At 41.8% G+C, this 22699-nt stretch overlaps 1 protein-coding gene across 6 annotated transcripts in view; it reads left to right on the forward strand.

Annotated features, from left to right (window-relative positions):
• Positions 1 to 22699, forward strand: part of LOC129817750 (active breakpoint cluster region-related protein-like) — a 218147-nt gene that overhangs the window by 87382 nt on the left and 108066 nt on the right. For 4 of the 6 annotated variants that reach the window (XM_055873278.1, XM_055873287.1, XM_055873322.1 and 1 more), the window contains exon 3: positions 19343 to 19441. In XM_055873278.1, the coding sequence (XP_055729253.1) occupies positions 19343 to 19441 (99 nt within the window). Of the gene's footprint in view, positions 1 to 14013; positions 14506 to 19342; positions 19442 to 22699 lie in introns of those variants that run through there. The other 2 variants (XM_055873306.1, XM_055873331.1) reach the window with 1 other exon arrangement.

Raw genomic sequence — 22699 nt, forward strand, 5'->3', positions numbered from 1 at the left:
ACACATGAAAGACACCAAATTAAAGCTACACTTGTTGTGAATCCAGCCAACATGTCAGAATTCAAATAGGTTTTTCGGCTAAAGCAAATGATGCTATTATCTGAGGATAGCAACAGAGTAAACAAAGAGAGAGAATCATATTTCAACCCTGCAGGCGCGACACAAAACGCAGAAATAAAAATAATTCATGCCTTACCTTTGACAAGCTTCTGTTGTTGGCACTCCAATATGTCCCATAAACATCACAAATGGTCATTTTTGTTCAATTAATTCTGTCTATATATATCCAAAATGTCAATTTATTTGGCGCGTTTGATCCAGAAAAACACTGGTTCCAACTTGTGCCACGTGACTACAAAATATCTCAAAAGTTACCTGTAAACTTTGCCAAAACATTTCACACTACTTTTGTAATACAACTTCAGGTATTTTTTTACATAAATAATCAATAAAATTGAAGACGGGATGATCTGTGTTCAATACAGGATTAAAACAAACTGTAGCTAGCTTTCTGGTCATGCGCCTCTAACAAACAGTACACTTCAAGTGACCCTCGTTCAAGATGGCCGTACTTCTTCATTACACAAAGGAAAAAACCCAATTTCTAAAGACTGTTGACATCCAGTGGAAGTGGTAGGAACTGCAAGAAGGTCAATTAGAAATCTGGATTTGTCCTCGGGGTTTTGCCTGCTAAATAAGTTCTGTTATACTCACAGACATGATTCAAACAGTTTTAGAAACTTCAGAGTGTTTTCTATCCAAATCTACTAATAATATGCATATCTCATCTTCTGGGGATGAGTAGCTGGCTGTTGAATTTGGGTATGCTTTTCATCCAAACGTGAAAATGCTGCCCCCTATCCTAGAGAAGTTTATGCAATAATATTTTTTTTTACAATGAAATGTGTATATATATATATTTTCCCAGTTATGATTAATGTATTGTTCGGTTCGCAGTGCATACCGAACCGTGGACCGTATACTGAACGGTTCAATACGAATACACGTAGCGTTTCAACCCTAACACACACACACACACGCGCGCGCGCACACGCACGCACACACGCGCGCACACACACACACACACACACACGCGCACACACGCAAACACTGGAGTAAAGAACAGTATTGCAGAGGTGCACAACTCCGGCTTGCAAGGTCTGGGGTCGGGTTACTTCTTATTCCTACTGTGAGAGTAATTCATTGTGGTCACAACCAATGTTCCCTCTAATATTTTTCTGCTGAGCGCAAACTTGAACATTGTGAAACATCTGTGCATCTTCTAGTGCATGTTTACTGTGAACACCGAGGCTGTAACCACTTTAAATTGTAGTTTTAAGTGGTCAAGTAGGCTCGAGTGGCTATTTGATCATAATGTAGACTTACCAGAGTGGCCTCACATAAAAAACGATAGAGAAAATGCATCACATAAGATTTTAACATGGAAATGGCTGTTCTATTATTCAGCCTACAGTAGCAGCCAATGTGTGGTGTTCAATGTATGTCTATATTCAATGAGACTTAAAAAAAGAAAACATGCAGGGCATTGACATTAACCTGTTTATCCACTTGTCCTTCAGAGAATGAGGTGACTGAAAATGTTGTTTGAAGCAAGAAACCACCAATAAAATGCATGATTATTCCCATACCATTATTACAGAAAATCTGACAACTTATGCTACCTATTGGCTACATAGCTCATTCAAGCCTCTCTTAAAATACAACACTGCCCCTTTAGGACAAAAAAAGCTCTACCTGTCTTAATTTTTTTGTGCTTTTGTAGGAAGCAATCACTCCCCTATTGCTGACTACAAATTATCTATAACTAGGCTAATAACTCACTAGCTAGCAAAGAATATGAACAAAATGTGCACACGTGGCTACATGCAGCTCTTGTTTTGATCTCAGCTGATGGCGAAACTCGAGTCACACCGCATTATTTCTGCCTTGTACACAAATTCATGTTGTTATTCCTATGAACAGAGAAAGTGAAATATTCCTTCGATATTAGAAAAACCCAAGCCGTTAATAATAACAGCAACACAAGCCTATAGATGCACTTTCCTACTCATTCATTAATGCTGCAGTACTTATTACATCATTCATTAATGCTGCAGTACTTATTACATCATTCATTAATGCTGCAGTACTTATTACATCATTCATTAATGCTGCAGTACTTATTACATCATTCATTAATGCTGCAGTACTTATTACATCATTCATTAATGCTGCAGTACTTATTACATCATTCATTAATGCTGCAGTACGTATTACATCATTCATTAATGCTGCAGTACTTATTACATCATTCATTAATGCTGCAGTACTTATTACATCATTCATTAATGCTGCAGTACGTATTACATCATTCATTAATGCTGCAGTACTTATTACATCATTCATTAATGCTGCAGTACTTATTACATCATTCATTAATGCTGCAGTACTTATTACATCATTCATTACTGCTGCAGTGCTCTAGAAAGTTGAGTGAAGTTCAATCTTGTGCTTCTCTCTGTTGGCTGATATTTCTTCTGCACGGCAGTCCCAGGGAGCTGCGCGACAGTCTCGGGGGACTGCGCGTCCGCATGCAGTTTAGAGGGAACATTGCTCACAACTGCACTTCAAAACACAGTTTGAGAAGAAAGCCACAATGCTTTGTGGGAAATGAAGTCCTCCACTACCCACTGATGGTATAAATTACTGTCTTTGGTAACATTGTGCCTACTTCCTGTAGGCCCATGTAATTAACCACTAGAATTATTTCTTCACAGTAACACTGCAGGTGCTGCATTCATTCACATCCTCGGAATGACATCGGTAGCTATTAGCACTAAGCTACAATCTGCTGTCCTCTCTGAGACATAGGAGGCCTTTTCACACTGCATGGTTCTTAGCCTCAGGCTAAGACTGTCCCTGGGCTAGCTTATCCTGTGTTCACACAAGCATTTGTTAACCCTGGGCTAAGCTTTAGCCATGGGCTAAGGATTCACACTTGTATTCCAAAGCCCTGGGCTAACGGACAAACACAGCATTAGACCAACAATCTATCTCGGCGACACAACCAATGTTATAAGTAAATCATTTAAGATATTATTTCCTCTTGCTTCTAGCCTAGCATTTTGTTTCCAAGAGTGATGGTTTGTAAACCTTGCTGTCTGACATCGGAAACAATGTTGCACTTTTTGAAATGTGATCTCGCCCCTGTACGTAGAATGCTGTCCACGGATGAGACAAACTTTTCTGATCCAGGCAAAATCATGCAATATTATTATTATTATTATTATTATTATTGATTGTAATATCGAATCAAATGTCAAAAGAAAAGTTTGTTTTCTGTTTTCAGAAGGAAAGCTGAAATAGTAGAAATGTACTTATCAAAATACTATAGCTGCAGAACGTGTCACAGGCATAACAAGCATATGCAAAATAAGCAAAAGTGCAGCTTTTGTGATTGGACAGTGAAAGTTCTATGCGTTGTTCTTGACCTTGTTTCACACGGGCTATTTTGGGACTGTGTTTCTGGGGCTAGCCCTGAAAAGTCTGTGCTAACCCTGCTCCAGAGCAGGGCCAGCTAGTCCTGGGCTAAGGTTGGTGCTAGCTCACTTAAGAAAGTGCAAGTGTGAACACTCGCTTAACCCCAGGCTAAGATCGCCCTTAGCCAAGTGCTAAGCAGGCTCTTAGCCCTGGGCTAAGGTGCAGTGTGAACATGCCTAGGATGTCAAAACTCAGCACAGCAGAAAACCCATATATGGCAGCATTGCTATCAGTTTAATATAATTAACATGCATGACAGAGACAAGAAATAGGCCTGACTTTAATGACTGTCTGAATGGTAATACACAAACCGAGTTGTTGGGAATACATCCTCAATGAGCAGAGCCCAAGGGGTACCGTACTAATGTCAGTGGTGATATTAGTGACAGTAGGTTAGGAGCACTGTGTGTGTGTGCACAGGTGTGTCTCTCGATCCTTACACACTGGGCTCTCGGCAGGGACAGAGCTGAACCCGTCCTGACCTCCATCTTCCACAAAGGCCTCAGGCTGACTGAAAGGTCATGTGAAACAGCCATACAAAAATGGAATGTGTGTGAAAAGGTTATGAAAAAAAAGCTGAGGCCTGGAGTCTAGTTTGTAGTGTTAAGTCACACTGTATTGTGAACTAAGGAGAGACCGCTTTTAGTCAAATTGACTTATTTTATACACCTGGCATCTCTAGTTCATGCTGAATAGAACAACATTGTCAGTTGTTCCAACAGAGTAGCTTGCGATCATATCTCTATATCATTGTGACCCAACAGGTTTCCTTCCTCATGTACTATGGTACAGTACAGGCCAGTGGTACAGCTCCATCTCCACCTAGTGGTGGGAGAGAGACATCGCACCAACAGACATTTCCTCTGCAGCAGTGGGTTCACACAGCAAATTGATCTGCAAAAGGATGACTCATGAGGCAATGGTCAGAACACATAGGCTGCAACAGAGCCTGGACTCGAACCCAGAATCTCTAGTGTCACTGCAATGCAGTGCCTAAGACCACTGCGCCACTCGGGAGGCCCTTTCCACGCCATTTCGCCCAGTGGGAGATGCTATTCATCAGTGGGCATAGATTTCAGTGAGCATAAGGGTGCACACACTGAGAACGAAATCTATTACATCTGCCAAACTACAGTATGGATGTTACTGTTTCTTCAGGGAGTGCTTCTACACCTGCGTTGCTTGCTGTTTGGGGTTTTAGGCTGGGTTTCTGTACAGCACTTTGATATCAGCTGATCTAAGAAGGGCTATATAAATACATTTGATTTGATTAGTAACAAAGATGAATTCCCATTGTTTGCTATTTCATCCAGCCACAGAAGAAATATAAGCTAAGCAATTAATTTTTTATTCGAATTTCGCATTTTTAAAGTTACGAGATATTATTTACACAAAGTAATGAGACTGGGATTGCAAATATGCCTCCAGGATAATATGGTAAAGTTGGCCTCATGTATAGGCACTCTAACAAATAGAAAAGACCAAGGACATCCCAAATCAGTGAACAGTTTTTAATGAAGCTAGCAACGCTGATGCCAAATTTCTAAAAAAAATATATTTTTAATAAATTGTGAAAAAAGTACCCAAATATCATACTTAAGTAAAAGTTTAGATACTTTCGTAGAAAATGACTCAAGTGAAAGTCGCTCAGTAAAATACTACTTGAGTAAAAGTCCAAAAGTATTTGGTTTAAAAAATACTTAAGTATCAAAAGTAAATGGAATTGCAAAAAATGTACTTAAGTATCAAAGTAAAAGTATGAACCATTTCAAATTCCTTATATTAAGCAAATCAGATGGCACACTATTGATGGGGGGCACACACTAGCCAGGGGGGCACACTCCAACACTCAGACATAATTTCCAAACAAACCATTTGTTTTTAGTGAGTCCGCCAGATCAGAGGCAGTAGGGATGACCAGGGATGTTCTCTTGATAAGTGTGTGAATTGGACCATTTTCCTGTCAAAATGTAACACGTACTTTTGGGTGTCAGGGAAAATGTATGGAGTAAAAAGCGCATCATTTTCATTAGGAATGTAGTGAAGAAAAAGTCGGCAAAAATATAAATAGTACAATACAGATACCCCCCAAAAAACAACGTAAGTAGTACTTTTAAGTCTTTTTACTTTTTTCCCCCCAGTAGTGTAAAGTACTTATCACATTGGTGTAGAGAGAGAGATGCTCACACACATACAGCTTATGAAGCTAGGTATACTGTAAAACTCACACTATATCACACACATTAATAGATTGCTTCAGTTGGATTAAAGTCTGTTTTTAGTAGTTGAAGAGGTCTACATATTGTGAAGTATAGGGAGAGAGACAGATGTTCACAAACACACAGTTTATGCAGCTAGGTCTACTACTGTACAACTCACACACATATCATGTATATCAATGTATTTAGGCATGATCATTGATCATACTGACCTGAAGTATTTTAAATATTTGTTATGCAAGTGGACAGGGAACAGTTCATTTGATTTTGTTAATCTAAATGCAAATCATAAATCTGTGATTGACAGTATACAGGTATTATTGCATGTTGACTCACCAATCACAGTGAAATTAGATACAATTTATCCATGATTAGGGCTGTGGCGGTAAAGAATTTCGTCAGCTGGTGATTCTCAAACAAATCACTGTCGGTCTCACAGTAATAGACCGTTAATTAATAAAGACATTTAGCATCTCCTGGCTCTTTAAAAACGAATCAAATAGAAATATTTTCTCCAAACGATTTGGGGGTGTGCGCACATGCGGCTAATCTGTGTTGAGTTAACAAAGAAATAAGTACTCCTATATGCTTAATTTAGTTATTAATGTAACTTTAGTTGTTCTACAAACGTTGGGCTATATGTTTGGATTTTTAATAGATAGTAAGGCTGCATGATGAGACTTTTATGATGATTTGAAAAAGTTGCTTGAAAGGCATGAGCTCTGCTTAGTTTTTTGGGCAGGCTGTACTCACTCCAATAGTCTCTCAATCACAATTTGACAAGCACTTGATAATGCCTCGAATTTCATGGCGGCATCTCCTTTCTGGCCTTAATGCACACTAAAAGAAACATGCCTTTTGCAGGCCGGAGTGCTGAGTTGTGCCTTTCTGTCTGCGTGTGCTGCGTAATCCGAAGTCTTTCACTCACATGGCTCTCCATCACGTGATCGGGTCTTTCTCACAGGCTACAAGTGAAGACAGACACTTCGGGGACGCAACTGCGTGTGTCCTTATCCAATTCCGAGGTGCATATGGAAGATATTGGAAGAACTGTCCACATTTACTTTTTGTCAGCCAACAAGATGAGTAGGCCTAACGAACAGCAAAAGCACTAGCCTATGTCAATCTACAATCCCCCATAGTACAAAAGTCAACCTATTCTATTCTGTGCGAGAAATACTTTTTCCAAACATAGTCTGGGTCAGTTGTGGGATGTGATAGATCCCAAATTAATACAACGATTAGCATCAAAAACTATTAGGCTATTTCTTCACATTATAAGCACAGCAATCTTCACATGGTACTGTAGTTAGGCTAAAAGCGCAAATTTTCCATTAGCGGAAAACACCATTATCAAAAGTGACCGCCAATGCAATTATGTATGTAATGCTTTTATTTTAAAGGTGCATTTTTACAGTGAAAATGATCGTCCCCAAACTTAAATCACGCACTGCTTAGAAATGGCAGTTAGGCTCTTCACCCCTTGTAAAGCGGATTAATATAATTCACAAGTGATAGGCTAATATTGTCACCCATCAGACAATTCTTGATTTAATCTCGTCTTTACATATACTAAGTAATGTGACATTTGTTTTTATTTAGAATGGACCATTATCATGCACCTGTCTTGAAACAGGGGCAGCGGGAAAAATACATGTTGTTTATGCACTTAAATAGCGAATGGAGGATGCTTTTCCCGTGGTTTATTTTCATGCCAGCCAGGTAGGCTATACTGCTGTTGTAAATATAAGCAATGTGCTTAATATTAGGAATGTTGAGAAATAGATATAGTAGGCCTAGCCTATAGAAAGCTGATGGGATTCTCGTCTTTTTATTAGAGACCATCACAGTTTTCTCCTGCAATTGCATAGCCTATAGAAATGTTGCGCGACATGAGCTCATGGGCTCTCATGAATGTCAGAGTGATTAGAGGAATAATAGTGCTGAGTACCAGGCAGTTAGCAAGTTTGGTAGGCTACTAATGACCAGCAGCATCAGAGCTTGGAGAAGCCTAATTACCGTGACTAAACGGTCATGTTGAATTTGACTGCCTTCATGACTAGTGACCGCCGGTGTTGCGGTAATACGGTCACCGCAACAGCCCTAGTCATAATCAGTTTCATATATGTAATTCAGGGAAATTTTGTAGATTAGCTTGATAGTGGCGTTGTTGGTTGGCTAGCAAGCAAAACTTGACGTTACACATCGTTCACCTTTGGGAAAACTGGTCCAGCCACTTGGTAGCTAGCTATCATTACTTCAAATAAAGCAACATGATGTACTAATATGAAAGTGCAATTGTAACTATAACGTATAAACCCACCATAGTGATGTCGGTGAAGAAGTTACAAGACCATGAAACTTGCCTATGGAGCAGCAAGAGGAATTGCCCCTCCCCACCTTCAGGCTCTCCTCAAACCCTACTTTCCAACCTGAGAACTCTGTTCTGCTACTGGTCTCTTGGCCCTCCCACCCCTACGGGAGGGCAGCTCCCGCTCAGCCCAGTCCAAGCTCTTCTCTGTCCTGGTACACCAATGGTGGAACCAGGTTCCCCCTGAAGCTAGGATAGCAGAGTCCCTGCCCATATTCCGGAAATATCTGAAACCTTACCTCTTCGAAGAATATCTTAAATAACCCCCCCATCTTAATAGCTATGGCTTTGCTGATAGCTACTTTGAGGAAAAATGTACTTACTGTGATTGTCCCACCTAGCTATCTTAAAATTAATGCACTTAACTGTGAGTCTCTCTGGACAAGAGCGTCTGCTTAACGACTTAAATGTAAATGAGGTCCCAGGTGGAGGGTTCTCGTTGAATGTTGACATGCATCGGACAGTCCTTGCACTTTGAAACCTACACCCATGGTGTTTTATAGCACCACCCACTGGGTGAAATGGCAGAAAAAAGACAGTAACGCCGGGTGTGTGCACAATGACAAGAAGCGCAGCAGATGACTGCAGTCTGAACACACACATTCGATTTGGTCATTTGTAACTTGCCACTTGGACAGTCGGTATTCCAAAACGGAATAGAAAAACGAAACTGATTTGAGCATTAAGGCCGACAATGTGAACAAGGCAATAGTTGGCTATACATTCCTGCCAGGGAGACTGACTAAAATCATTATTTGCTGTTGATTGAGCAGAATTGAGAATCTAGTGTTGGGTAAACTATTAATGATGCTAATGTAGGCTAGTTACTGTATGAGTGTTTAATGGAGACTGTTTCTATATGTACAGTCTATTCATAAAGTATTCAGACCCCTTGACTTATTCCACATTTTGTTACGTTACAGCCTTATTCTGAAATTGATTAAATACAAATAAATCCTCAGCAGTCTACACACAATACCCCATAATGACAAAGTGAAAACAGATTTTAATATTTTTTTTCTAAATTGATTTAAAATACAAAACAGATCATTTATTTACATAAGTATTCGGACCCTTTGCTATGAGACTTAAAATTGAGCTCAGGTGCATCCTGTTTCCATTGAGCATCCTTGATGTTTCTAAAACTTGACTGGAGTCCACCTGTGGTAAATACAATTGATTTGGGCATGATTTGGAAAGGCATACACCTGTCTATGTAAGGTCCCACAGCTGACAGTGCGTGTCAGAATTGTCCATAGAGATCAGATCTGATGAAGGGTTCCAAAAAATATCTGCAGCATTGAAGGTCCCCAAGAACACAGTGGCCTCCATCATTCCTAAATAGAAAAAGTTTGGAACCACCAAGACTCTTCCTAGAGCTGGCCGCCTGGCAGGGACAGGGAGACTAGTCAGGATCGAGGGAAAGATGATCGGAGCAAAGTACACAGAGATCCTTGATTAAAAACCTGCTCAGGACCTCAGACTGGGGCGAAGGTTCACCTTCAAACAGGAACACCTCCCTAAGCATATGGCCAAGGCAACGCAGGAGTGGCTTCGGGACAAGTCTCAATGTCCTTTAGTGGCCCGGCCAGAGCCTGGACTTGTACCCGATCGAACATCGAGAGAGACCTGAAAATAGCTGTGCAGCGACGCTCCCCATCCACCCTGACAGAGCTTGAGAGGATCTGCAGAGCAGAATGGGAGAAACTCCCCAAATACAGGTGTGCCAAGCTTGTAGCGTCAAACCCAAGAAGACACAAGGCTGTAATCGCTGCCAAACGTGCTTCAACAAAGTACTGAGTAAAGGGTCTGAATACTTATGTAAATGTGATATTTAAGTTTTCTATTTTTAATACATTAGCAAAAATGTCTAAAACCTGTTTTTGCTTTGACATTAGGGGGTATTATGTGTAGATTGATGAGGGGGGAAAAACGATTGAATCCATTTTAGAATAAGGCTGTAATGTAACAAAATGTGAAAAAAGTCAAGGGGTCTAAATACTTTCCACATGCAACAATTTCAAAGATTTTATTGAGTTACAGTTCATTTCGGGAAAATCAGTCAATTGAAATAAATGTATTAGGCCCTAATCTATGGATTCCACGGTGGGAATATAGATATGCGTCTGTTGGTCACAGATACCTTAAACAACAAAAAAAGTAGGGGCGTGGATCAGAAAACCGTTCAGTGTCTGATGTGACCACAATTTGCCTCATGCAGCGCGACACATCTCCTTTGCAGAAAGTTGATCAGGCTGTTGATTGTGGAATGTTGTCCCACTCCTCTTTAATGGCTGTACGAAGTTGCTGGATATTGGCGGGAACTGGAACACACTGTCGTACACGTTGATACCAAACATGCTCAATGGGTGACATGTCTGGTGAGTATGCAGACCATGGAAGAACTGTCACGTTTCAGCTTCCAGGAATTGTATACATATACTTGAGACATGGGGCTGTGCATTATCATGCTGAAACATGAGGTCATTGCGGTGGATGAATAGCACGACAGGATCTCATCACGGTATCTCTGTGCTTTCAAATTGCCATCAAATGCAATTGTGTTCATTGTCTGTTGTCCATACCAAAACCCCACCGCCACCATGGTGCACTCTGTTCACAACGTTGACATCAGCAAACCTCTCGCCCACACAACGCCATACATATGGTCTGTGGTTGTGAGGCCGGTTGGACGTACTGCCAAATTTTCTAAAATGACGGAGGCGGCTTATGGTAGAAAAATTAACATTACATTCTCTGGCAACAGCTCTGGTGGACATTCCTGCGGCCAGCATGCCAATTGCACGCTCCCTCAAAACTTGAGACATCTATCACATTGTGTTGTGTGTCAAAAACTGCACGTGTAATGATCATGCAGTTTAATCAGCTTCTTGATATGCCACACCTGTCAGGTGGATGGATTATCTCGGCAAAGAAGAATTGCTAACTAGCAGGGATGTAAACAAATTTGTGCTTATTTCTCTCAAATATGTAACATTTCTGAGATACACACACACACACACACACGTACACACACACACTCACACAGTTGAAGTCGGAAATTTACATACACCTTAGCCAAATACATTTAAACTCAGTTTTTCATAATTCCTGACATTACATTTTTTTTAAATCCCTGTTTTAGGTCAGTTAGGATCCCCACTTTATTTTAAGAATGTGAAATGTCAGAATAATAGTAGAGAGAATGATTTATTTCAGCTTTTATTTCTTTCATCACGTTCCCAGTGGGTCAGAAGTTTACATACCCTCAATTAGTATTTTATAGCATTGCCTTTAAATTGTTTAACTTGGGTCAATCATTTTGGGTAGCCTTACACAAGCTTCCCACAATAAGTTGGGTGAATTTTGGCCCATTCCTCCTGACAGAGCTGGTGTAACTGAGACAGGTTTGTAGGCCTCCTTGCTCACACACGCTTTTTTCAGTTTTGCCCACAACCGTCCTTCACGGTTGGGATGGTGTTCTTCAGCTTGCAAGCGTCCCCCTTTTTCCTCCAAACATAACGATGATCATAATGGCCAAACAGTTCTATTTTTGTTTCATCAGACCAGAGGACATTTCTCCAACAAGTACGAACTTTGTCCCCATGTGCAGTTACAAACCGTAGCCTGGCTTTTTTATGGCGGTTTTGGAGCAGTGGCTTCTTCCTTGCCGAGCGGCCTTTCAGGTTATGTGGATATAGATACTTTTATACCTGTTTCCTCCAGCATCTTCACAAGGTCCTTTGCTGTTGTTCTGGGATTGATTTGTACTTTTCGCACCAAAGTACATTCATCTCTAGGAGACAGAACGCGTCTCCTTCCTGAGCAGTATGACGGCTGCGTGGTCCCTTGCTGTTTATACTTGCGTGCTATTGTTTGTACAGATGAATGTGGTACCTTCAGGTGTTTGGAAATTGCTCCCAAGGATGAACCAGACGTGTGGAGGTTTGGCTGATTTCTCTTGATTTTCCCATGATGTCAAGCAAAGAGGCACTGAGTTTGAAGGTAGGCCTTGAAATACATCCACAGGTACACCTCCAATTGACTCAAATGATGTCAATTAGCCTACCAAAAGCTTCTAAAGCCATGACATCATCTTTCTGGAATTTCCCAAGCTGTTTAAAGGCACAGTCAACTTAGTGTATGTAAACTTCTGACCCACTGGAATTGTGATACAGTGAAGTAATCTGTCTGTAAACAATTGTTGGAAAAATTACTTGTGTCATGCACAAAGTAGATGACCTAATCGACTAGCCAAAAATATAGTTTGTTAACAAGAAATTTGAGGAATAGTTGAAAAACTAGTTTTAATGACTTCAACCTAAGTGTATGTAAACTTCCGACTTCAACTGTATATACACACACACTGAACAAAATGTGTGTATATATATATATATATATATATATATATATATATATATATATACACACATTTTGTATATATATATTTGGGAGATTGTAGCAATAATTTCCTTGTGTGTCTGTCAGTTCCATCAGGTTTTATCTTTACTTTTTAAATCTCACAATCTGCTCTGCTTTATGTCAGCAATACTGATGCCTCAGGTCACATGATCAGCATGTTGACCTCTGGTTGGTTGGCCTGCAGAGCTCTGAGGAAAGGGGACACACTCAAACCCAAATATTTTTTCTTCATGACTTGCAGGAAGCCATTTCTCTGTTTTGAGGTCTGAAGAGATAGTGTTTTTAGATATCTGTTTGCTGCTTCTTTTCTGTTTTTTCACATTATTTTTTAAATGTAATATCCTCAATTAATTTGATACAAGTGTATGGACACATTACATTTGATATGGTATGGTCAATAGAGGAGAGAACAAGATATGATATTATTTGCAGAACTGAAAAGCTATAAATGCTTTTCTCTTGTGAAATGTAGGTTGTAAAATGATTAATACAACCCCTAACAGTAGAAGTGTGTGTGTGTGATTTGACCATAGCTGGATTTTACTTTGGGTGTGTCAGTGTCCCCTATGTCTAACAGGGTCCCATAGTACTTCTCATTGACTAGATCTTTTCATCGACACTGAGTCCCTCTCCATGGAGTCTGAAGGCTATTGGACAGTGGGAGGTCCTTTCCACAGGCCTGTTATAAGTGTCTGTCTGTCTGTCCAGTCACTGACTCACTGTTTGGTTGGGCTTAACAAGGGAGCATGGCCATGGGTCTATTAGGAGAAAACCAACTAAAATAAGTGTAAAAGTTTCCACCCTGCTGGAAATACACGCTCAGCAATACTGAAGAGCGCCCTGTGTGTGTACTCACGCATGCGGACATAATAACTAATGTCTTTTATGTTATGCACTCTGATCTTCATCACTAGATCACACTGGAAGTCAGAAAGATCAGTTTGACTGCTGAAAAAGTATTTTTAAAGTTATTTTTTAATTCCAAGTGCTGGCTGTCTTTTTATATCATAACAGAAGTAGCTGATTTATATTTTATGTCCATTTATTTTCATTTAACTACTATATATGTGGTGATGTTTCTTGTGGTGATGCGTCACTCCTCTCTTATGTGGTATGTTTATTTGGTCACGAAGCCATCGTTCTATAGGCCTACTCTGTGCTTGTGCAGAAACCTCTATATATTCAGGAAACGGCACCTGAACTCTGACCTATAATTAAATACATCTAGAACAGCATTCACTCAGAGAGAGAGAGAGTGAGAGAGAGAGAGAGAGCGAGACCCTGTGAGGAAGTGACTGGGGGTTGTGCTCTCTGGCCGTTGCTGTGGATAGAGGAGGGGAGGTGGGGGGAGGCCTCATCGACAGAGGCAGAACAGTGACACACACCAGGAAGACGGGGGAAGGGAAGGAGGTAGGCGGGGCTCTCCTCATGTTCGTTGTGTTACGAAGCGAGTGTGTATGTGTGTGTCTGCTGCGCACCAAACCAGCAACAGCTGAATGAAGTGGAGCTCCGGCTAAAGGCTATCTGGCTCTTAACAGAAAGATAAGGAACAAGAAGAGGAAGAAAATAAAGACAGACAGTGAGAGAGACTAAACAGCAGAACATTACGTATTTCAAGGAGGGCTGAGGAGGGTTGTGGGCCCTGAAGGAAGGACTAGACCGGCTTTCTGCACTGAAGGAAGGACTGATGTGCCAGGTCAGGCCGAGAGAAGCCTGAAGAAGGAAGGGAGAGAAGGAGCAAGACAGGGAGCAGGCCTTGTTAGGAGGACCATGGAGGTGGATGAAGAGAAGGTGTTGTGCTACCTGGACAAAGTGCTGGAGGATGAGGATGAGAATGTGTTTGAGTGTGGAGACATGGACCTGGAGAGTCCACTCCCACCAGGAGACATGGACCTGGAGAGTCCACTCCCACCAGGAGACATGCTGATGACTCCTGTCCACAGGCAGTTCAGGGTGAGTCTCAGGCTGCGTCCACAATGGCACCCTGTCCCCTATATAATGCACTTATTTTGACCAGATAGGGCTTGACAACATAGGCCTTTGGCCAAAAGTAGAGTGCCATATGTAGGGAATAGGGTAGACACATATGTAGGGAATAGGGTGCCATTTCAGATTTGTCCTCAGCCTTCCACTGAAACAGGATTTGACAGCAGGAAGAAACTGCCAACGCACCACTGCTTGCTCACTCATACACAGCCTAGGTCTTTACTGTGTGCCTGGCTTATTGGTGTCTTTTCACAATGTGGCCTCACTGCGTGCTGTGTGTGTGTTTGCAGACCGCTGTGAAAGGGTTGTGTGTGTTGGCCAGAGAGCTCCTACTGACCCCTCAACCTGATGGGTGGAGACATGCTCCAGTCTGAACCAGATTTACTCTCCTCCTGTCACGTCGTATTTATCTCTGGGGAGAGGAGGGATGGAACGAAGGAGAAAGAGAACGAGAGGAAGTTAATGCTGTCAGAATAAAGATTTCAGTGACGTCAGTCGCACTGACTGATATGTGTGACAGTGAGACCATGAAGCGTGTGTGTCCCTACAGGTAGGGCTTGATCGCATAGTGCGCTATGTAGGCGATAGGGTGCCATTTCGGATTTGTCCTCAGCCTAATGATCTGACGGGGAAGGAACTGCCAATGCAGGCTAGGCCTATACTGTGGCGTCAGTATAAAACTTTAAGTGACGTCCCTTACGCTGACTGACGTGTGTGTGTGTGTGTTCCTACATGTTGAGTTGGACTGATAAAGAAAGACAGTGCTGCTTTTAGCCAGCCTCTTACCAGCTGAGTCACCTGGCTATAACACAATAACCAGTGCATCACTGTGATTGGGAAAATAACATTGAACTCAGCGTTGTTGAGTACTGTACAGTACATGCCTAAGTCATAAACTAGGCAGGTTTCTTAGAAAAGGTGCAGTAAACTCCTAGGTCACGTTTAGTAAACTCCTGGGTCACGTTTAGTAAACTCCTGGGTCACGTTTAGTAAACTCTTAGTACCCAAATGTTGTGGACCGCTGCAGATAGAAATGTAATCAGTAATTCTTTATTCCACATGTCAGAAAGGCGTGTTTGTTGTGCCACAGAATATATTTATATGTGAAAGTTCCACAACGTTGTGCCTACAGGTTCGGGAGCGTCTTCCAGACATACAGTAGCCCTCTGGAGAAGACTTTTTCCTGTCTGTCCTCAACCTGCACTACTTCACACTGGGCCTGGGAATTACACAAGAGTCTACTGGCTCTTTATAGGCATATTTATCTGTTTGTGTGTCTACCAGAATGCTCAGGATGATTACAAGCAGAGTGCTTTGAGGCCAATGTTTAGGAGAGAGGAGTTACTGTGACTTCAGTGTGTTTTCTTTGGTCTCATGAAATAACATAGACCTCTGTGCAAACAAACACACTGCCACGCCACAGAACACAGAACCTGAGCCTGGCCTTCAGTAGCTCAGCCACATCTGTGTGTGTGTGTGTTTTGTTTCATGTCACAGTGCTTGTCAGTCTGCTGCCTGTCTGCAGAATAAAAGCCCTATATGGTGGAAAACCTGTCAAACCGCCTCAGCACTGTAAAGCGTTGTGCAGCGTTGTAAACTGCTGTAAAGCGTTGTGCAGCGTTGTAAACTGCTGTAAAGCCTGCATTAGCACGCTGTTACTGTAGGAAGTCCTGGCTCTGTTTCATTTTCCATTTGCCTAAGCGTGGCCATTAGAAACACCACAGCATTTCCTGGAAAGGACCTCGATGCCACCTCTGTTTCCTTCAGCAGTGCGTTGGGCAACCTATTAAGTCATCCTGACTCCTATTAGGACTACTAGAGGAGCACCGTTCTCAGTGCACTATCCTGGTCGAGCCTAGAGGCACAGATTTACACTACTGTTCAAAAGTTTGGGGTCACTAAGAAATGTCCTTGTTTTATAGAAAAGCTATTTTTTTGGTCCTTTCAAATAACATCAAATTGATCAAAAATACAGTGTAGTCATTGTTAATGTTGTAAATTACTATTGTAACTGGAAACGGCAGATTTTTTAAATGGATTATCTACATAGGCGTACAGAGGCCCATTATCAGCAACCATCACTCCTGTGTTCCAATGGCACGTTGTGTTACCTAATCCAAGTTTATAATTTTAAAAGGCTAATTGATCATTAGAAAATCTGATTGCAATTATGTTAGCACAGCTGAAAACTGTTGCCCTGATTTAAAGAAGCAACAAAACTGGCATTCTTTAGACTAGTTGAGTATCTGGAGCATCAGCATTTGTGGGTTCGATTACAGGCTCAAAATGGCCAGAAACAAAGGACTTTCTTCTGAAACTCGTCCTCTTTCTATTCTGGTTAGAGATCGTTTGCGCTGTTCTGTGAAGAGTAGTACACAGCGTTGAACGAGATCTTCAGTTTCTTGGCAAATACTAGCATGGAATAGCCTTCATTTCCCAGAACAAGAATAGACTGACGAGTTTCAGAAGAAAGTTCTTTGTTTCTGGCCATTTTGAGCCTGTAATCGAACCCACAAATGCTGATGCTCCAGATACTCAACTAGTCTAAAGAAGGCCGGATTTGCTCCTGTTAATAATTAATCCACCTCCCGTCTCCACTCATTCTGCGCACAACACACACAGTCACGCACACACACACAATTCAGCAGAAATTCCCAGTAGACAGCCTCATCAACAGTTGTCAGATGGTATCAAAGATTCTGTTTTACATGTATCATTTGTCTGTTTGCTCTGATACAATATGTTACTTTTCCTTTGTTACCTTCACCTGTTGACTGCAGCTATATGTTAAAGACATGCTCCGGTACTTTGGCTGCTAGTAAGTCTTTTTTAAACATCCCGCTTTGGGCTGGATGTGTCAATGTGTAGTTCATACTTATTCTATGAGCAGAATTACTGTTTTACCTCAATTAGCCAGGAAATCCCTAGTTCGAAAGCACCTGTTTTCTCGAAGTTGTGCGGCACCATTGTCCCTACATTTACCCCCAAGTGGGTCTGCACCCTAGCAATTAGACTTTTGGCCAATGAGCTACAGCCCCTCACCATTTGATTGACAGCTAGCAAGACTCGCACACAGTAGAGCGAGAGAGAGAGAGAGAGAGAGAGAGCAATGACGTGGTGCACATATCAGCGCATTTGTGATGTATTAATCCAAATTTTGGCGACCACCTTTTGGCTCGTGGGCACTACTTTCAGAACTACTGGCAAAAAAGTATACAAAGTACCAGAGAATATCTTTAAAAATGGTTGGTGTGGATACATTATAAGAGCAATGGGACTAGTTTGTGTGGTTGGTCATTAAGTTGACCCTTGTGTTCTATGGGTGTGGTGAGAGAGACAGTACGCTATAATAATACATTATACTACTAGGCCCTGTCAAAAAGTTTAATCTAACAGGTTTTATGAGAACACAGTCTCTTGTTTTCCTTAAAGGGGCAATCTGCAGTTCAAATAACTACAAATAACTCCCGCCCCTGTTTTGGTAAAAAGCTCAGGGATGGGGCTGAAGAAATGTAACCACTCTCATATTTGTAGACAGAACTATGTATGGACATGTATGTATGATAGTTTGAACCATGTTTTCAAGCTATACAGCATTTGTTTACAATTACATTGTCTACAAACAATGGAATAAAACAAGCTTATATTTTGGCTTCTGATGGGTTATGACCGTTCTTCAAGAATCAATAGATATCATTGCTTTAGAATTCCAAAAATGGATGGACCAATCACAGATTACCACTAAGTTTTAGTGTGAATAAAGTTAAATTAAAGCATATAAATGGAAGTGCTCAAAAAGCCTCTAAATTTGGTTTACAGGCTATTAGTCTTCTGGGTGGGACTTCCCCAAGACTGAGCAATACAACAACTGTACCATTTCTGTCATGTTTCCAAAAGGAAAATTAACCCTTATTGTTTTTCCCAGACATGTTTGGTATTAAAATAAACAGCCAGTATTTTATTAATTCATGTGATCTGGCTGTTGAGTCTTCTACTATTCTCCTTTCACATGAAATAGTATTGTAACTGAAATCCAAACTGACTACTTTTAAGGAACAGGAGGAATGAAACTAGTTCATTCAACCCTGAGAGCCACATGAGTCGGAAGGAACTGTAATATGGGTTTGTATTGTCAGAACCGGGCCCTTTGATCAAACGAAAGCGCCTGTCTAGGGCTGTAGCTTACATTGTGCTCTCTGGGTGTACACTGCGTGTGTGTCACCTGTTGAAGGCTCGTTTTGAAATGCACCTCTGGTGTGTGTGATTGTAGGTGTGGTTTAGTAGGACAGCAGACAGGGTGAGCTCCTGGTCTTGCTTTAACAAGGAGGGTCTGAACCTGCCCAGCCTTATCCACACACACTCTCCCTCACACTCTCTCTTCCTACCTCCTCCCTCGCTGTCTCTCAGGGCCAAAACAAACACCTCCACTTGGACTCGATTGCCCTCTGCCTGCCTAGTGCCCATGACTAATTGTGGGAGGAGAGTAGAGGGCACCAGGAAAATGGCCTCTCTTGTACAAATACAAACATATGTGCACTCATACAAGCTATGTACACAGTACACAAAAATTCTTGAATCCGCTTGGATCCTTTCCTTTCCAGTGAGAGGCCTCACTTAAAGTTATGAGCCAGTCCATAGTGTTTGTGCATGTGGCTCTGGCCCTACAGACAGAGCCAATGTGTTTATTCCAGTACTGTGTTGAACACCACCATGCCCTGCCACCGCTGTTTTGACATACTGTAGTATCATAGTAGTATATAGAAGCATGTATGACTGATGTCCTTTTCTTTTGGTGTCTCTGCAGGGTGACATCGAAAAGGGTCTGGAGATGAAGAAACTGGTCCTGTCTGGCTTCCTAGCCAGTGAGGAGATCTACATCAACCAGCTGGAGGCTTTGCTTCTGGTGAGGCGTCCGTGCACACACACACACTCACTATCAAGGACACGATGTGGCGGACTTACCCCCGCTCTTCCCTTTCCTTTATGTAGTGCTGTCTGTGTGGAACTGTGCTGGACAGCATTAGCCCTCAGGCCAGTGTGTCGGCACCATGGTGGCTCCAAGTAGAGCCGCATGGGAGACTGGGTTCCTAAAAGCATTATGCGTTTTCGAGAAGCTGTGCTCTCATCTCTGTGAGGGCTATTAGTGGTTAGTGGTCAGTCATATTTAGAACAGAACAAAGGCCAAGCGTATCCTGAACCAGAGAACACAATGACTGTGTACCCCATGCAACTGCAGCTTGATGTCACATCCTGCCTGTCTCTGCACAACTGTAAAATGGGTTCAGTATTACAAACCAGGGTCTTAAACAGGAACACCAGTTACGAGTGCAGTAGGTAGCCTAGCGGTTAGGCTAGAACGGGATCCTGAGTGGCGCAGCGGTCTAAGGCATTGCATCACAGTGCTAGAGGTGTCACTACAGACCCGGGTTCGATCTCGGGCTGTATCACAACCAGCCGTGATCGGGAGTCCCAAAGGGCCGCACACAATTGGCCCAGCATCGTCTGGGTTAGGGGAGGGTTTGGCCGGGGTAGGCAGTCATTGTAAATGAGAATTTGTTCTTAACTGACTTGCCTAGTTAAATTAAGTTTAAATCTAAAATTAAATAGTGTTGGGCCAGTAACCGAAAGGTTGCTGGTTTGAATACCTGATCCATCAAGGTGAAAATATGTGCCCTTGAGCAAGGCACTTAACCCTAATTTGTAAAACAACACATTTCACTGCACCTCTCCTGGTGTATGTGACAATAAAACATATATATATATATACCTACCTACCTACCTCGGTTTTATGTGGAGTGGTGCAGGGCAGAGGACTGGATGGACGGCTGTGTGTTGTGGTGTGTCCTGCAAGATTTCAGTGGGCCTGGCAGGTCTGGCGACACACACCGGGGCGCTTTCCTGGTTGAGAGGTGATGGTGATGAATGGTGGTTGTGTTTATCTGGTTTGGCTCCACCTGCTCGACCAGCGCCACTCTGCCCAGACACACACACACACACACACACACACACACACACACACACACACACACACACACACACACACACACACACACACACACACACACACACACAGCCCAGCGCATTGAAAACAATGATGTCCGGCTTCGTCCTGCCATGGTAGTGTTTTACCTATCTGGATACAGCATACAGTTCCTACAGAAAGTATTCATACCCATTGAATTTATTCCACATTACAGTGCTGTGAAAAAGTATTTTCCCCCTTTCTAATTTTCTCTACTTTTGCATATTTCAGATCTTCAACCAAAACCTAATATTAGATAAAGGGAACCTGAGTGAACAAATAACACAACAATTACGTACTTATTTAATTAACAAAGTTATGCAACACCCAATGCCCCTGTGTGAAAAAGTAATTGCCCACTTACGCTCAATAACTTTTGCTGCAATGACTCCGACCAAACGCTTCCTGTAGTTTGTTGATCAGTCTCTCACGTCGCTGTGGAGTGCATTCCACAGGAAGAACCTCATACCAACAGTCAAGCATAGGGGTGGTAGTGTGATAGTTTAGGGATGCTTTGCTGCCTCAGGACCTGGACGACTTGTCTTACTAGAAGGAACCATGAATACTCCTCTGAATCAGAGAATTCTACAGGAGAATGTCAGGCTGTCCGTCTGTGAGCTGAAGCTGAAGCGTAGCTAGGTCATGCAGCAAGACAATCAAGTCTACATGAAAATGGTTAAGCAACACATTTGACGTTTTGTAATAGCCTAATCAAAGTCCAGACCTAATCCCAATAGGGATGTTGTGGCAAGACTTGAAATGAGCCGTTCATGCTTGAAAACTCACAAATGTCAGTGAGTTAAAGCAGTTCTCTATGCAAGACTGGGACAAATTCCCTCCACAGTGACGTAAGAGACTGATCAACAACTACAGGAAGCATTTGGTTGCAGTCATTGCAGTTAAAGGATGAACAACCAGTTATTGAGTGTAAAGGAGCAATAACTTTTTCACACAGGGGATAAGTTGCATAACTTTGAATTAAATACATTAAATAAGTATCAATGTTTTGGTTATTTGTGAACTCAGATTCCCTTTATCTAATATTAGGTTTTGGTTGAAGATCTGATAACATTCAGTATCAAAAGTATGCAAAAATCAAGAATATCAGAAAGTGGGCAAATTCTTTTTCATGGCACTGAATGTTGTGTTACATTGAATCCATTTTCTATTCAGGCTGTATTTTTCCCCATCCATTTGCACACAATACCCCATAATGACAGTGAAAACATGTTATTATACATTTTTGCAGATTTATTGAAAATTAAATACAGAAGTCAAATTTACATAAGTATTCACACCTCTTTGCTATGACACTCCAAATGGAGCTCAGGTGCATCCAATTTCCTTTGGTCATCCTTGATGTCACTACAACTTGATTGGAGTCCACGAGTGGCCAATTCCAATTGTTTGGACATTATACACTGCTCAAAAAAATAAAGGGAACACTTAAACAACACAATGTAACTCCAAGTCAATCACACTTCTGTGAAATGAAACTGTCCACTTAGGAAGCAACACCGATTGACAATAAATGACACATGCTGTTGTGCAAATGGAATAGACAAAAGGTGGAAATTATAGACAATTAGCAAGACACCCCCAATAAAGGAATGGCTCTGCAGGTGGTGACCACAGACCACTTCTCAGTTCCTATGCTTCCTGGCTGATGTTTTGGTCACTTTTGAATGCTGGCGGTGCTTTCACTCTAGTGGTAGCATGAGACGGAGTCTACAACCCACACAAGTGGCTCAGGTAGTGTAGTTCATCCAGGATGGCACATCAATGCGAGCTGTGGCAAAAAGGTTTGCTGTGTCTGTCAGCGTAGTGTCCAGAGCATGGAGGCGCTACCAGGAGACAGGCCAGTACATCAGGAGACGTGGAGGAGGCCGTAGGAGGGCAACAACCCAGCAGCAGGACCGCTACCTCCAAGTGTGATTGACTTGGAGTTACATTGTGTTGTTTAAGTGTTCCCTTTATTTTTTTGAGCAGTGTGTATATATATATATATATATATACATACATACATACATACATACATACATACATACAGTGGGGCAAAAAAGTATTTAGTCAGCCACCAATTGTGCAAGTTCTCCCACTTAAAAAGATGAGAAAGGCCTGTAATTTTCATCATAGGTA

The sequence above is a fragment of the Salvelinus fontinalis genome, chromosome 2, assembly GCF_029448725.1.
Source record: "Salvelinus fontinalis isolate EN_2023a chromosome 2, ASM2944872v1, whole genome shotgun sequence".
In the NCBI taxonomy this organism is placed as follows: Eukaryota; Metazoa; Chordata; class Actinopteri; order Salmoniformes; family Salmonidae; genus Salvelinus; species Salvelinus fontinalis.